The following is a 16221-nucleotide window of genomic DNA, read 5'->3' as shown; positions in this document are numbered from 1 at the left end:
TACATTTCATACATATTCATTATCATGACATCCCTCCTTTAATCAGAAATAAACTTTACCTTCAATTACCAATATCTCTCGGAAACCTACAAACATCGTAACTAATGGTAATACTATAACTCAACTACAAAAAATTTACTTCCGACAGCACTCATACATGCACTTTATGATATAAGATTAAAATACTGTCCCAAAGTTCTTATTAAAACTATGGCACAAAGTCTTCGTATCGTTTGGGTGCTTTCCGGTTTCGTTTCGGCCTGCCTGCGATATTGTCGTCGCTTCTCGGTTGTTCACTCTCAGCGTCGGAAATACTGCTCTCCATGGCTTCGGGTGTTTCTGTCGCTCTAGTCACTTCATCAGGAGTGCTGGTAACTGCCTCTGGAACATCATCAGGTCTCTCAGTTTCAGCATCTCGTATTGGCTTTTCAACCTCTTCGCTCGATGTATCTCTGGACTGGTACCTTTTTACACCTGATACATTTCTCTTATACAGGACTCCAGCCGGAGACTTGACTGTCACCATACTGCCACTTCTGGGTACGACAGTATAGGGTTGATGGTAATAAGGTGTGTCTAGCTTACCACCAGTTTCATGCCTCACTAGAACATTATCTCCTGGCATGATGTCTGAGTACTTGGCTCCACGTTTCGAATCTGTGTACAGCTTTGCTGCACCTTTCTTTTCAGCATCGTGGTCCCTCATCTCCTGGTCGTCTCGGATTTCCTTTATTTCTGGCATTTTTGTGCAGATTTTTCTCCCAAAAAATGCTTCTGCAGGACTTTTTCCAGTGGTTGCATGAGGCGTTGCTCGATAGACAGCCACATAAGATAGCAATGCTTCTCGCCAATTTTGTCCTTCTGCGTGTGCAATCCTCAATCGTTTTTCAATGGACTGATTTTGTCTCTCTACTTCCCCATTGGCTTGCGGCCATTTCGGAGTTACTTTATGATGGTGGATACCTGTGGTCCTCATGTATTCCGCAAATGTCTCTGAAATGAATTGTGGACCATTGTCAGAGTATAATGTAACAGGTAATCCATATCTTGCGAATATCTCTGCTAATGCTTGTATTGTTTTTTCAGTGGTTGTGGACTTCAACACCACGTATTCATAGTATCTGCTGTAGTAATCTATCACTACCATAATTGATTCACCCGTTGGTAAAGGTCCAAGAAAATCAACAGCTACGTCGATCCATGGTCCTGTCGGGAGTTGCGTACTCTGGATCGGTTCTGGCGGATTACTCCTACTTGTGATTTGACATCCGTGACAAGTTTTAACAAATTTCTCTGTGTCTTTATCACAACCTGGCCACCATACCTTGGTCCTGAGGTTTTGCTTGGTACCAACAATACCTAGGTGTCCTTCATGCACTAAGGATACGATCTTCGGTCTCAATCTTTACGGTATCACCAACCTGCAAACTCTTAATACACACTGTCCGATGCAACAAAGTTCGTCTCTAATGGGAATGTAAGCCTTGTGAGTACACTTGTCCCATTGTCCACTCTGTATGCATTCTCTTACTTCCCTGAGTTCTGGATCACGTTCGGATTCTCTCTTGACCTCCTTCATAGTCACAGCTTTCGGTGTCGCCTGAATAGCTATGAAGCGTACAAAGCTCTCTGTTTCTGTTCCCAGTTCTGACTTGGATTGTGGACCACCATCCTTCACCAATCTGGACAGCGGATCTGCAATGTTTGTTTTCCCTGCAATGTGGATTACTTTATATTTGTAGGGTTGTAGTCTGAGTACCCATCTCTCTATTCTGGCACATGGTTTGGATCTAGGTGCATAGATCACCTCTAATGGCTTATGATCTGTGATGAGTTCAAATTCAATGCCGTATAAATATGCATGGAATCTCTCACAGGCCCATACAAGTCCGAGTGCTTCTTTCTCTGTCTGAGAGTATCTTCTTTCCACATCTGATAACGATCTGCTGGCATAGGCAATGATTCTTGGTCCTCCATCATGCATCTGGACCAACACAGCTCCTAAACCAACCGGGCTGGCATCCGCTATGACTTTGGTTGATGCCGCCGGATCATAATATCCAAGAGTTTTTGCATCTGTCAGGCTTTGCTTCAGCACTGTGAACGCTTTCTTCTGCTCAGATCCAAAATGAAATGGTATACCTTTCCTGGTTAGTTTCCTTAGTGGTTCTGCCACTGTAGCGAAATTAGGAATGAACTTTGCACAAAAATTGACCAATCCCAGAAAACTCCTCACCTTTGTTGCGTTCTGAGGTGCACGTGCCTCTGCAATAGCTTTCACCTTGGCCTCTGCAGGGTTTAGTCCTTCCCGTGTAAGTCTATGTCCCATGAAGTCCATTTCTGACACACCGAACTGGCACTTGTTTCCATTCACGGTAAGGCCTGCCTCCTGTAGTCTAGATAGTACACGCCTCAACCGTTTGTCATGCTCTTCCTTCGTTGGTGCATGGACTATGATGTCGTCAGAAATGTTGGCAACTCCAGGAATGCCTTGAATCACTCGATGGATTTCATACTGGTAGATCTCCGAAGCTGCATTAATTCCAAATGATAGTCTCTTGTAACGATACAATCCACAGTGAGTCACAAATGTTGCTACATCTCAGGAACCTGGATCTAGCTCTAATTGATGATAGCCCCATTTCAGATCAATTTTTGAGAATACCTTGCTGGTAGTTAGTTCTTGAAGTATCTCCTCCACTGTTGGTATAGGGTGTTGTTCTCACATTATAGCTTCATTGGCCATTCTCATGTCAATACATAGTCTTATGTCACCCTTTGGTTTGGGCACAATCACTACGGGACTGACCCATTGTGTCGAATGTTCCACTGGTTCAATAATGTCTTGTTCGATCAATTCTTTAATTTTGGCTTCGACTTTCCCACGAAGTCCAAACGGAGTTCGGCGCATTGGTTGTGCCTTGGGTTTGACCGTTTCATCTACCGCTAGCTTCAATTGTCGACCTTTTAGCTTTCCTACTCCTTGGAAGACTGCGGGGAATTCTTGCTTCATATCCTCGTATGACTGAATTGAATTGACACAAGCTCCAATATGAAGTATTGCCAGGTCTTGCGCTGTGCTTCTACTCAGCAATGGTTCTCCCCTCTCTTCTATGACCATAAACTCTGCTTTGGTGTACTTATCTCCAGCTTCAACAGTTGCAGTAAAACATCCAATGGTCTGCAATGGCTTGGTTGCTGTGTATGGATACAGTTTCTTGGAACACTTCTTTGAGGTACAGATGATCTTTTTTCCTTTTCAACTTCTCCCATAAATGTCGATCAATCACATTACTGTTACTGCCTGAGTCTACAATGACCTGCACTGTTACTCCACCAATGATCACTGGGACCTTCTCATGATGTACTTCATTCAACGTAAATTGGTAACAACTCTGTACCTCCTGGGCATCATCATCGTCACTGTCTATCTGGCGAATGGTGTCTTTCTTTCTTTGATACTTTCCTTTCCCCCAGGCTTTGCCTTTGGAAGTTGTACTCTTCCTCTTCTGGTCTGCATTGGACTTGCTTTTGCACTTCTTTGCAAAGTGGTCCTTACCTCCACACTTTCTGCAAACTTTGCCTTTGGCCGGGCAATATGGATCTTTTCCAAAGTGACCTCGGTTTCCACATCGATAACACTCCACGTCCTGTGTCGATGTATATCTTGGCTGGTTATGGCGATGTGAGAGCCTCTTAATTTGCTGGCTTGAGTTGTCTTTCAGGGTCATGGTATGAAATTGCCCTTCAACAGCCTCTAACGCAGCAGCAATGGTTAAAGCATCGGTGAGTTCCAACTCACTCCCTCTTTCCAGTAGACGTCTTCTGAGTTTATCTGATCTGCAGTGCTGTACAACTTGATCCAATAATTGGTTGTCCAAATCAGCTGGCATGTAATTGCATCCAACAGCTAGCTGGTGTAGTCTCGTCACGTACTGAGCAATTGTCTGGCCATCTTCTTGTCTCGTTCTCCGAAACAAATGGCGTTGAAATGTAGCATTCGGTGTCACTACATAGTGTGCATTTAATGCATCTACCACTTTCCGGTACTCATCCTTTCTTCCAGTATTCAAAAGTGTCTTAAATGTTTCCCAAACTGTGGGTCCTGCGGTGAAAAGAAGTAACGCCCTCCTCTGCGCTTTTTGTTCAACTGTACCGGTATCTAGAAATAGGCCACGACTGTCGGCGTAGGATTCAAATTCTTCCAGCCATGCCTTCCACTTCACACTTACAGTGCTTGCATCACCCGTTGGGTCAAAATGAGCAATTCCACTATGCGTTAGAAAGTCACTGTCTGCACCAGCCATGAGGAAATATTCCAGCCCCAAAAGTACTGAGTCAAAGAGAAAATTCTTATCACCTTGAAGTTCTCTGTAATCTTGTTTAGTCTTTAATTTTCTTCAAGCTTCTTTCATCCTCGTCGCCAATGTCACATTTGTGGCCTGAAATGTGAAGTTAATAAAACATTAAACACAAGTTTTATCAGGTAAACTTCTCCGAGTTTTTATTCTCCAGTTTCCTTTGTTCTCCTGGTTGTGCTCTTATCTCTCTCTCATACCACGTGACTTCCGGTACATCTCATACATATTCATTATCATGACACCCCCCCCCACCATACACCTGTCTGAGGAGAAGCAGAGGAGATGACCCAGGGGATAGTGACCACTGAGGGGCTCTGAGGCTGAAGAACACACAGATGGAGAGCTGTTGGTGACTTGAGGCGAGGAACACACGCAGGTTCTGGCTGCTGGAGGCTGGCTTGAGACTGGCTAAGGGAGTACCAGGTATCGGAACCGAGATGGTGCAGAGGGCACTGAAGGCTTCCTGATTTTGTCGAAGTTTGGATCTGCAGATGGTTTGGGCTGGACTCTGTGTGCCGCGGAGGTCATGGGAGCCCTGGAGGAGAATCCGTGAACACTCAGTGACACTGGGGGACTCTCTTTTGCTTCTCTTTCTGACTGTAAGGGGTGCTGGGCAATTTCTGCTATTTTCTGTTTTTACTACATGACAATAAAAGAGTCTTGAATCAAAGATTTGTCTTATGTCGTATGTGATTGATGTTCTCTTCAAATGCTCTTCATAAATTTTACAAACACCTAATAAGTGTGGGGGGAGGGCGAGTGGGAAGAAAAATAAATTTTTGTGCCTGCAGTTGCATCTTCTTTGGCTTGGCTTCACGGACGAAGATTTATGGAGGGGGTAAAAAGTCCACGTCAGCTGCAGGCTCGTTTGTGGCTGACAAGTCCGATGCGGGACAGGCAGACACGATTGCAGCGGTTGCAGGGGAAAATTGGTTGGTTGGGGTTGGGTGTTGGGTTTTTCCTCCTTTGCCTTTTGTCAGTGAGGTGGGCTCTGCGGTCTTCTTCAAAGGAGGTTGCTGCCCGCCAAACTGTGAGGCGCCAAGATGCACGGTTTGAGGCGTTATCAGCCCACTGGCGGTGGTCAATGTGGCAGGCACCAAGAGATTTCTTTAGGCAGTCCTTGTACCTTTTCTTTGGTGCACCTCTGTCACGGTGGCCAGTGGAGAGCTCGCCATACAACACGATCTTGGGAAGGCGATGGTCCTCCATTCTGGAGACGTGACCCATCCAGCGCAGCTGGATCTTCAGCAGCGTGGACTCGATGCTGTCGACCTCTGCCATCTCGAGTACTTCGACGTTAGGGATGTAAGCGCTCCAATGGATGTTGAGGATGGAGCGGAGACAACGCTGGTGGAAGCGTTCTAGGAGCCGTAGGTGGTGCCGGTAGAGGACCCATGATTCGGAGCCGAACAGGAGTGTGGGTATGACAACGGCTCTGTATACGCTTATCTTTGTGAGGTTTTTCAGTTGGTTGTTTTTCCAGACTCTTTTGTGTAGTCTTCCAAAGGCGCTATTTGCCTTGGCGAGTCTGTTGTCTATCTCATTGTCGATCCTTGCATCTGATGAAATGGTGCAGCCGAGATAGGTAAACTGGTTGACCGTTTTGAGTTTTGTGTGCCCGATGGAGATGTGGGGGGGCTGGTAGTCATGGTGGGGAGCTGGCTGATGGAGGACCTCAGTTTTCTTCAGGCTGACTTCCAGGCCAAACATTTTGGCAGTTTCCGCAAAGCAGGACGTCAAGCGCTGAAGAGCTGGCTCTGAATGGGCAACTAAAGCGGCATCGTCTGCAAAGAGTAGTTCACGGACAAGTTTCTCTTGTGTCTTGGTGTGAGCTTGCAGGCGCCTCAGATTGCAGTTGCATACTGAAAACCAAATACCCTACCTCCATCACTTTCTATTGGTATTTATCCAATCTTTCCCAACTCGCTTGGTCCCAGCTGTGGTTGACAATATTTGTATTCTCATTGTATCATAATAACCATTGCTAAAACACAACTGGTCATTATCTCACTACTGTGTGGGATCTTGCTTGTTGCATAATTTGGCTGCCCCATTTCAAGCAACAGCGATTACTCTTAAAATAGTTTGGGTTGTTCGTGTTGCCTTGAGGTCATAAAAGTCACCACAGGAATGTAGATTATGCAGTCAGAGGATTCGCCTTCCATACATTTGTTTACTGATTTGTGATCAGCAATACGCTCTCCCTTCAGGCCTTTTGTTGGCTGAACAAGCAAAGTTGTGCACGAGCCACAAGGCACTTTTACACAGCCATTGAACAGCAGAAAACTCTGCTCTAGTGGCAGTGTTAAAATGTCAGGTCAGAATTTTTTAATGCAAATTCCATCCCATAAAATTTCCACTCATATCCCTACACATTTTTTACCAAGCAGCCGCAGTGTAAATTGCCCTCAACCACTCCGTAAGAAACAGGCTTAATGAATACGACGTTCCCCCTCGGACAAACTCTGCAACACAGGGTCGATAAAAATGCCGTAGAAGTGCCCCTGTGTTAATGGCCACATTGGGGCACACCGGAGGCAAGTATCCTCATCTTTTTTGGAATGATTCCTAAGTTTCTGTGTAAAAATGACCACAGTGCGACTGAGAACACAGGAAAGATCTGAAATGCTCTGTATTTTCATCATGTTCCTTAATTTTTATTTCCATCTCAGAAACAAAAAAATTGCTAAGCAAATTAAAATTAGACTCTGGGAATCCTTCTCTTGATTTTAAACACATACAATATGTAATTATAATGTGGAAAATAGGGCCTAAAAGGATAGAACATAAAACAGAACACTATAACACAGTGCAGGCCCTTGATGTTGTGCCAACCCTTTTTTTTAATTCCTTAAAAACAAGTACTAAACCCTCCCTACCCCATAAACCTCTATTTTACTTCCCTGTGCCTGCCTGAGAGTTTCTTAAATACCCCTAATGTTTCAGCCCCACCACCATTCCTGAGAAGGCATTCCAGGCACCCACAACTCTCTGTGTAAAATAACCTAGCCCTGACGTCTCCCCTAAACTTCCCTCCCTTCACTAAAGAAGGAGTACACTGGTTGGAGAGTTGCAAAAACTTTCTTTTGACTCCCCAGTGAACTGATGGGATGTAACCAAGGAGAACATCAAGAAGTTCTTTATCATCGAGGGTGTTTGGAGAGCAAGACAGAATCAGAGGGAACTGAGCCAGACTGATCTGCAGCAACTTCTCCTTCCTCAGGGTGGATGTGAGGGAGGAAATCCATGCAGTGATGAGCCAGTAAGGTGCACTATTCACCTTGGAGTCCTCCGAGATCATCTTCCGATCCTGAGTCTGCAGGATGAGGCTTGGTCACACTTTTTCTTCCAAAAGGTTTGCAGAGGGAGCTCCACAACCTCAAGGAAGAAGACAACTTGTTCACATACTTGAAGATGTGCATCGAGGATCTGCAGATCCTTTCATGCCAAACTGTGTGACATGGAGGCTACCGATAGAATGGCCTCCCAAAACATCATGTCCTCTATCACAGAGGCCTTAGATGAAAGCAATTATCCTGGGGGAGCCGATGCACTCCATGCTCTCCTTTGGTTTGTATCACTCTGGGAAGTGGCGGCTGAGTTGTACATAGCTTTGTGGGACTGGGTGGTCTTGGATCTGCTGGAAGTATGCAACATTAAGCTCCTGGCAGGGAGCATGTCAGACTGCATGAGGGAGGGCATCATTACCTTCATCATCGAACAGAAGGGGAAGAAGGAGGATATCAGGAATTGGAGACCCATATCATTGTTAAATGCTGACTACAAAATCCTGTCCAAGGCCATCACCAATTGAGTCAAGTCTGCCCTGATGCAGGTAATCCACCCAGACCAAACCTGGACTGTTCTAGGCAGGAAAATCCCTAACAGTCTGGCGCTGCTCAGGGATACCATCACTAATGTGCAGGACACCTGCCTGGTCAGCTTTGACCAGGAGAAGGCTTTCGACCAGATATCCCACACGAACATGATTCTCCAAAATGTGTTTTGGGGAGGGAATCTGAAATTGAATTTCAAACATCTGAAGTGCAGTCCAAATCAATGGGTGGAAAGCAGATAACTTTCCCATCAAGTCTGGGGTCAAGCAGGATTACCCGCACTCTCCAGCCCTATTTGTGTGCTGCATGGAGCACTTTGCTGAATCCATCAGTGTCAGAAATAGAACTTCTCACACATGAGTCTCTTTAAAACTGATGACACGACAAGCTTTATTTACAAGTCTGCAGAGTTGGACTCAACTGGTTTCTCACCAGTTAAGCCCCGATACATACAGTGCATTGATTTTTATACCTTTATTATTTGCCCTTCCCCTTCTTATTAATACTGTTTTAATTGGTTAGTATTACAAAAACATTCTAAGTATAACTGCATTATTAATTATCACGTTCGTTACGTACGCTGTGAACTCTACATTCACTGAATTCTGTTTCTCACACTTCTTATCAATCCTTTGTCTCCTGCATGTCTCTCACTATGACCATGAAAAGATAGGTTTAAAAAAACATATTCAGCAGCTCCTTCTGTCCTTGACTGCTAGTAAACTCTCTGTCCGTTCTGGCTTCCCTGTTTATGATTAATCATCACATTTTAACTTAAGTCTTTTTAACCTAAATTCTCTATATCACAATCAGGAAGGACAAGGGCATAAGAGGAGTGTCGCTGCCAGGCAGTGGAGGCAGTCAAGCCAAGGCCTCGGTAACTGACCCCAACGCTCCTCCACAGTCAGATTTGACGGTGGCCTCATACCTCCCTCCATCTTTGTGCGGGGCACAGAGACGACAGTTCGCCCCCCCCACTAACCCCCTCATCGAAGACTGCTAACTGCAGCTGCACCATCCCAGCATTTCCTGCAAGTACTCCTACACCCAAAAAACCGACGTGACATCATCTGCAGCTCTTCCCCGACCATTAACAGCAAATGCCTGGAGCGCCCCGCATCTTTGTGAGGGGCATTCAATAAAGATAATTTAACCATAAATCCCTACATATTTAAAATAATGAATATTTTTTTCTTTACGGGAATTAATTTACCTACAGTTAAAATAAAAAAAAAGTGTGGCTTGAGGTTTGGTCTGGAAGTTGAGCGTCCTTTGCTCCGGATGTGATGTTGAACCGGAAGTTAGCGGCCCGCCCCATGGGCCTGCTGTCGCCGGGCCGATCTGGGCGATGACGGTTGTGGGAGTTCCTCTCTTCCTCCGGTTGAGTGAGCATGGAGTTTGAGTTGCTTGGTGATTGAGACTGCAGAGGCAGCCAGCGAGCGGGCCGGGTTTGTTGAGGGTGGGTCCTGCGGCCTCTCGCCCCCCCCCCTCCCCCGCCTTGGCCTCTGACTGCTGCCGGGCAGCGGGTGCAGCATGGACGACCTCAGCACCATCGGCCTGCTCTCCTTGGCCATGCTGGTCGGCTGTTACGTGGCAGGTACCATCCCCTTGGCCTTCAACTTCTCCGAGGTAAGCAGGAGTCTGGGGCTAACGGACCCACCCTCTCGCTGTGACTGGTAAACCACAGCGTCTCCCAGGCTTCTCCCTCTCCCAAATAACGCCCGGTAACTGAGCTCTCTGCTGCAACTGTGGTACATAATGGTTAATAACCTCTGTGCCTAAAATTTGCTTGGAAGCTCTCATAACACTTTAAAGCATTACATTTACAGGGGGAAACTAAATTTTCAAACTTTAAATGTGGGGGGGGGGGGTGTGTGAAAAACAACCAGTTTGCACCGATACAAGGCTTAACTTGTGAGGTTTGTAATGAAAATTACGTTTGTTCTTTTCTCACGGACCAGGGCAATCTGTTCGCTAATTTTCTATAATATTGTTGCTTGTACTTTGTGTAACTGGGATCTGTATTTACTTGGTTAGGGTTATAACGAGAATTTGAAGTCAAATGCCTTTTTTGTGCAAAAAGACCCAAGAGTTGAAGAATCAGAGGGATCTGAGCCAGACTGACCTGCAGCAACTTCTGCAGTTGAGAGGGTGGATGTGAGGGAGGAAATCTGAGTGATGAGCCAGCAAGGCACACTATTCACCTTGGAATCCTCCAAGATCATCTTCCGATCCTGGAGTCTGCAGGATGAGGCTTGGTCACACTGCTTACAAAAATTCCCCTTTCATTGTGTTTAGATGCGCAAAACAAGTTGTTAATATAACAGGATTCTGTTGACACCATGGTTAAGTGAAAGAACACACAGATGCTGGAGAAACTCAGCAGGTCAAATAGTGCCTTTGTGTAACAAAAGTAAAGATGCATCACCAACGTTTCTGGCTTGAGCCCTTCATCAAGGTGTGGGGGAACATGAGAGATGTCCGAACAAAAGGTGGGAGGGGGATTGGTGAGGGTGGGAGATGATAGGGAGTGGGGGAGGTCTGTAGGAATGGGGGAGGAGTCGAGGCTAGGCAGAGAGAGAAAGGAAGTAGGAACTGGAATAACTAGTTAGGGGGGGGGGGGGGGAAGGCAAGCTGATTAGTGGAATGCAGTGAATTCAATGTTCATGCCCTGGGGTGGGAGAGTGCCCAGATAAAAAATGAGTGACTCAGAATTGAAATGGTTGGCTCTGGGAGGTTGCTTTTGTTGCAGGAGAGGAGGTGCTGGGTGAAGCGATCTAATCTGCAACCGGTCTCTCGAATGTAGAGAAGGCCGCAAGAGGGTGCACTGGATGCAGTAAATTAGTTCTTTGGAGGTACTCACCTGGTTTGCGGACCTCGGACCATGGTGAGGGAGGAGGATTGGGTGCAGGTATTACACCTACGACCACAGTGGAAGGTGCCAGGGGAGGGGTTTGATGGGTGCTGTTTGTAAGGAGTTTGTTCGTTCTCCCATGTCTGCATGGGTTTCCTCCATGTTCTTTGTTTTCCTCCCACCATTCAAAAAACGTACCAGGGGTGTAGATTAATTGGGTGACACGGGGTCATGGGTTGAAATGGCCAGTTACTGTGCTCCATTTATGTCTAAATAAATAGTTGAGCCACGGAGGATTTGTATGAGCAGTGCATCAGTTGTTCAGCATTCTCACTGCCTATGCGAAGTAGATGTTTTTCAGCCTGGCAGTTCTGCCTCCGATAGTTCTGTACCTCATTCCTGATGAGAGTAGCTGAAAGATGCTGAGTTTGGGGTTATAGGGGTCCTCACTGATATGGTAAATCCCATAGATGGGGGAGAGGGAGATCCCAGTGATCCTCTCTGCTTCTCGTATGGTCCTTTGGATTGTCCTCCAATCTGATGCTCTGCTGCAACCATGCCACATTGTGATGCAGCCAGCAGGACACTCGATAGAGCTCCCGTAGAAAGTTGACAGGATGGTGGCCGGTAGCCTTGCTCACCTCAGTCTTCTCAGGAAGTGCATTGTTGTTGCGCCTTCCTGACAAGTGAGAAGATATGTGTCTAGGATAGGTCACTTCATAAGTGGACTCTGAGGAAGTTGATGCTCCCTACTCTCTCCACTATAGAGTTGTTGATGTGTAGTGGAGGGTGGTCGATCCGGGTCCTCCTGAAGTCCACGAGAATCTCCTTCTTGCCCACTTTGAGACTCAGGTTGTTATTTTCACACTATTTCATGAGATTTTTCACCCTGTCTTTGTAGTGCAACTCATCGTTGTTGCTGATGAGGCAACTGTCATGTAATCTGCAAACTTAATGATTCTGTTGGAGCTGGATCTGGTTTTGCAGTTGTGGGTCAGTAGTGTGAACGAGAACTGACTGAGCACACAGCTTTGAGGTGCACCAGTGGTCAACTTGATGGTGCTCGACCTTCTACTGCCAACCTGGACAAACTGGTCTTTCCATTAGGAAGATGAGAATCCAGTTACAGAGAAAGGTGTTGAGTCCCAATGAAAACAACTTCTCTCCACCAGTCTCTGGGGTATGATCGTATCCTAGAGCAGAGCAGATGTCGATGAACAGCAGCTTGGCGTATGAAACATGGCTATCAATCTGCAGGCTCCAGAGAAGTCCTCTGATAAATTGACTCCTGGGAACTTGAAGGTTCTGACTCTCCACCTCTTTCCTATTAATGCAGACAGATGCGTGATCCCTCGGCCTCTCCTTCCTAAAATCAACAATAAGCTCCCCGGTCTTGTTCCATTTTTTGCAGATTAAAATCTGTCTGACCTCCAATGAAGTATAATTTGAGAAGTTTAGGTATTGTATACATCACTATATGGGGCTGGATTGTACTACTTTGTGTTAGATGTGTCAAACCCCATTGATCAGCTCCACCATCTGGAGCATATTGAATATTCTGTTTCTTTCACAGTGGAATTTCTTTTTTTTCCTTTCTTTTAAAAAACTTTATTTAATATTTTCAAAACAAAAACTTTTACAAAATCCATAATATAAAAATGAGAACTACAACTATCCCATCCCTCCCCCAACCCTCAAAAAACCCCACAAGGGAAACATTGAAAAAAAATATACAGCAATTTAAGATATTACTAAATTCATACATTTCAAATAAGGCGACCACATCTTAACAAGTCTATAATATTGTTGCTTGTATTTTGTGTAACTGGGATCTGTATTTACCTGGTTAGGGTTATAATGAGAATTTGAAGTCAAAGTCCATAAATGAAGCAGTATAACCCAACAAAAATTTTTTGGGATCTAACAAGAATTGAATTTTAAACAAATTTTGAAGAAATTCCCTAATTTTATACCAAAATGATTGAACTTTATCACAAAGTCAAACAGAATGTTCCTACACATGATCCACATTTAAAACACTACTCTGAATTACTAAATCCATATTTTCTCAATTTCTCAGGGATTAAATATAACTGATGCAAAAAATTATAATTAATCATACTATATTTTACATTAAACAATTTATTCACACCATCAAAACACCTCATCTCCCAGTTGGCTTGATTAATATCACAAATTAAATCATTTTCCCATTTAATCCTGGATTTATCTAAATTTATTTTATCCATAGTGTCTTGTAACAACTCATACATTTCTGAAATAAAACCCTTATCTGAAAAATGGGAGATCATAAACTCAAATTTTGTTAACTTAGGAATTTTCATTTCTCTTCCAAAATTATTTTTCACTAATGCTCTTATTTCTCTCTTTGATTCAATGATAAAAATTTACCCTCTTCAAAACAATCTTGCAATAACTTTATTCCTTTAATCTGCCATTTCTTAAGAATCTATTATTCAATGAAAAAGGAATCAATTTATTTTGATATATTGGGGCTTGAACCGATATTTTACCTTTTGAGCCTATTAATAAATTCCTTTTGGTCCAAATCTCTAACAAATGTTTCAAAATCGGTACATTATATCTCTGTAATAAAACAATTCCATTCAAATACAAATTGATGTGGACAAGGTTCCAATATACCAGCCAATTCTACCCTGGCCCAACTAGGGGGGCATGAAACATCCAACATACGATTAATAAATCTTAATTGTGCTGCTTCATAATAATTTTGAAAATGGGGTAATTTTAAACCTCCCAAAGCATATTTCCAGCTACTGTAGCTAATTTTCCCTTCCATAGAAATTCTCAAACTACTTTATTTAAATCCTGAAAAAAAGATTTCGAAAGAGAACAAGGAATCGATTGAAAAAGAATTCGTGGAAAGATATTCATCTTAATAAAAGTTACTCGACAAAGGTAAATCCTTCCATTTAATCAAATCAGCTTTAATCTTTCTCATTAATGGTACATACTTTAAATTATACATTGATTGAATATTTACATCAATCATTATCCCTAAATACTTAATTTTATCAGTCCAACGGAGTTTAGTAATTTATCTACACTGGTCGTAATTTCCCTCAGAAATTGGTAATATTTTGCTTTTGTCCTAATTCACTTTATATCCTGATAATTTACTATATTGTTCTAAACATTCTTGCAAGTAAGTTAAAGATTGTTCCGGATTAGTTAAATATATCAAAACATCATCAGCAAATAGATTAATCTTATATTCATCATCTACTATCTTTATACCTCTAATATTCTCATTCTGCCTAATAGCTTAAGCTAACGGTTCGATGACCAACGCATATAGAGCTGGCGAAAAAGGACAACCTTGACGAGTTGAACACGATAATTTAAAGAAAGAAGAGATTTGACCATTTGTCGCCACCCTTGCAACTGGATTATTATATAATGCCTTCACCCAACCAATAAAAAAGGGTCCAAACTTATATTTCTCCAAAACTTTAAATAAAAAACAAACAGAAGTGTTTGAAAAAATGGAAAAAAAAAATAATTTGACATGAATGCCAGGAAGTGGCCAGATAAAGTTCCAATATAATTCACAATGTGACCACATGGCCAAAGAAGAAGAAAGAAAAAAGGAAGTGAACCAGTGTGGACTCGAAAGGCCAATATGGCCTGTTTCCACTGCGTAAATAGTTATATGGTTAAAAATTCCATTCAATCCTATCAAAAGCTTTTTCAGTATCTAAAGCAACTACCATTAGTAGGTTGGGTTACTGATGTGAAGCATTGATCAGTGAAATCACTCTAAGAATATTATCAGAAGCATACCTATTTTTAATAAAACCATCCTGGTCAACATGTACCAATTGTGGTAAATACTTAGCAAGTCTATTTGCCAATAATTTCGCTATTATTTTATAATCCACATTTAATAAAGAAATTGGCTGATATGAAGCTACATTCAAAGGATCTCTATCTTTTTTTGGTATAACCGTTATTATTGCACTTAAACACGAGTCTGGTAGAGCTTGTTCCTGCATTACCTGATGAAGAACATCTGTAAATAGAGGACAGATCATCATAAAACGCTTTAAAATTCAACAGTGAACCTGCCATCTCCTGGAGACTTCCTGTTAGGCATTTGTTGAATAACATCCTTTATTTCTAAATCTGTAAAAGGAGAATCCTGTTTCCTCATCATCTTCCCCTAATATTGGCAAATTTAGTTCTGACAAAAAAGATTAAATGGAGCCATCATCTTGAACTCCCTCAGAAGCATATAATTTCTGATAAAATGATAAAAATTGGTCATTGTTTTCCTGAGGTTTAAAAGTAACTGAATTATCCTTCCTCACAGCATTAATAGTTCTTGATGCTTGTTCTGTTTTCAGTTGCCATGCTAAAACTTTATGGGCTCTGTCCCCTAACTCATAATAACGTTGTTTAGATTTTTGAATCAAACATTCATATTGATATGTTCATAGTGTATTATATCATAACTTCAATTTAGTCAAAACTGCCTTATTATCCTCCGTAGAACTCCTCTGAATTTTTTTTCCCAAATCAGCTATCTGTTTTTCCAATGACCGAGTCTCTGCCAAAAATTTCTTCTTTTCCTTTGATGCATAGCTAATAATTTGACCACGTAAAAGCGCCTTCAAAGCATCCCATAAAGTAAAATTACTCTGAACTGTATTCCTATTCAAATCCAAAAAGGAATCAATTTAATCCTTAATGAATTTTACAAATTCCAGTTTTTTCAATAACATTGTATAAAACCTCCACCGAAAGGTTGATTGAATAATTTCCAGCACAACATGAAATGAATAATAATGATCAGAAATTATTCTACTCTTGTATCCAGCTTGAACAAAACGAGATTGCAAATGTGCTGATGCCAAAAAGAAGTCAATCCTTGAAAATGAATCATGACGTGAAGAATAAAATGAAAAATCTTTCTCAGTAGGGTTTAACCTTCTCCAAACCTCTATCAAATTTAAGACTTTCATCAAGGAAACCAATTGGACCACTGCTTTTGATTTTTTTCAAGATATTCGGAGAATTATCCAATAATGGATCTAATACACAGTTGAAATCTCCCCCAATCAAAATATTTTCTTTGGCTTGACTTAAAGTTAAAAAAGCTTCAGACACAAATTGTTCATCATCAACA

At 42.6% G+C, this 16221-nt stretch overlaps 1 protein-coding gene across 3 annotated transcripts in view; it reads left to right on the top strand.

Annotated features, from left to right (window-relative positions):
• Positions 1-9491: 9491 nt before the first annotated feature.
• Positions 9492-16221, top strand: part of slc39a9 (solute carrier family 39 member 9) — a 40958-nt gene continuing 34228 nt past the window's right edge. For all 3 annotated transcript variants that reach the window (XM_069917305.1, XM_069917304.1, XM_069917303.1), the window contains exon 1: positions 9492-9826. In XM_069917305.1, coding sequence (XP_069773406.1) covers positions 9731-9826 — 96 coding nt within the window. In that variant the 5' untranslated portion in view covers positions 9492-9730. The remainder of the gene's footprint in view (positions 9827-16221) is intronic.

This window comes from Narcine bancroftii, chromosome 2 (assembly GCF_036971445.1).
Source record: "Narcine bancroftii isolate sNarBan1 chromosome 2, sNarBan1.hap1, whole genome shotgun sequence".
In the NCBI taxonomy this organism is placed as follows: Eukaryota; Metazoa; Chordata; class Chondrichthyes; order Torpediniformes; family Narcinidae; genus Narcine; species Narcine bancroftii.
Note: the sequence above shows the minus strand (reverse complement) of the source record. Positions and strands in the feature narration are given on the sequence as shown.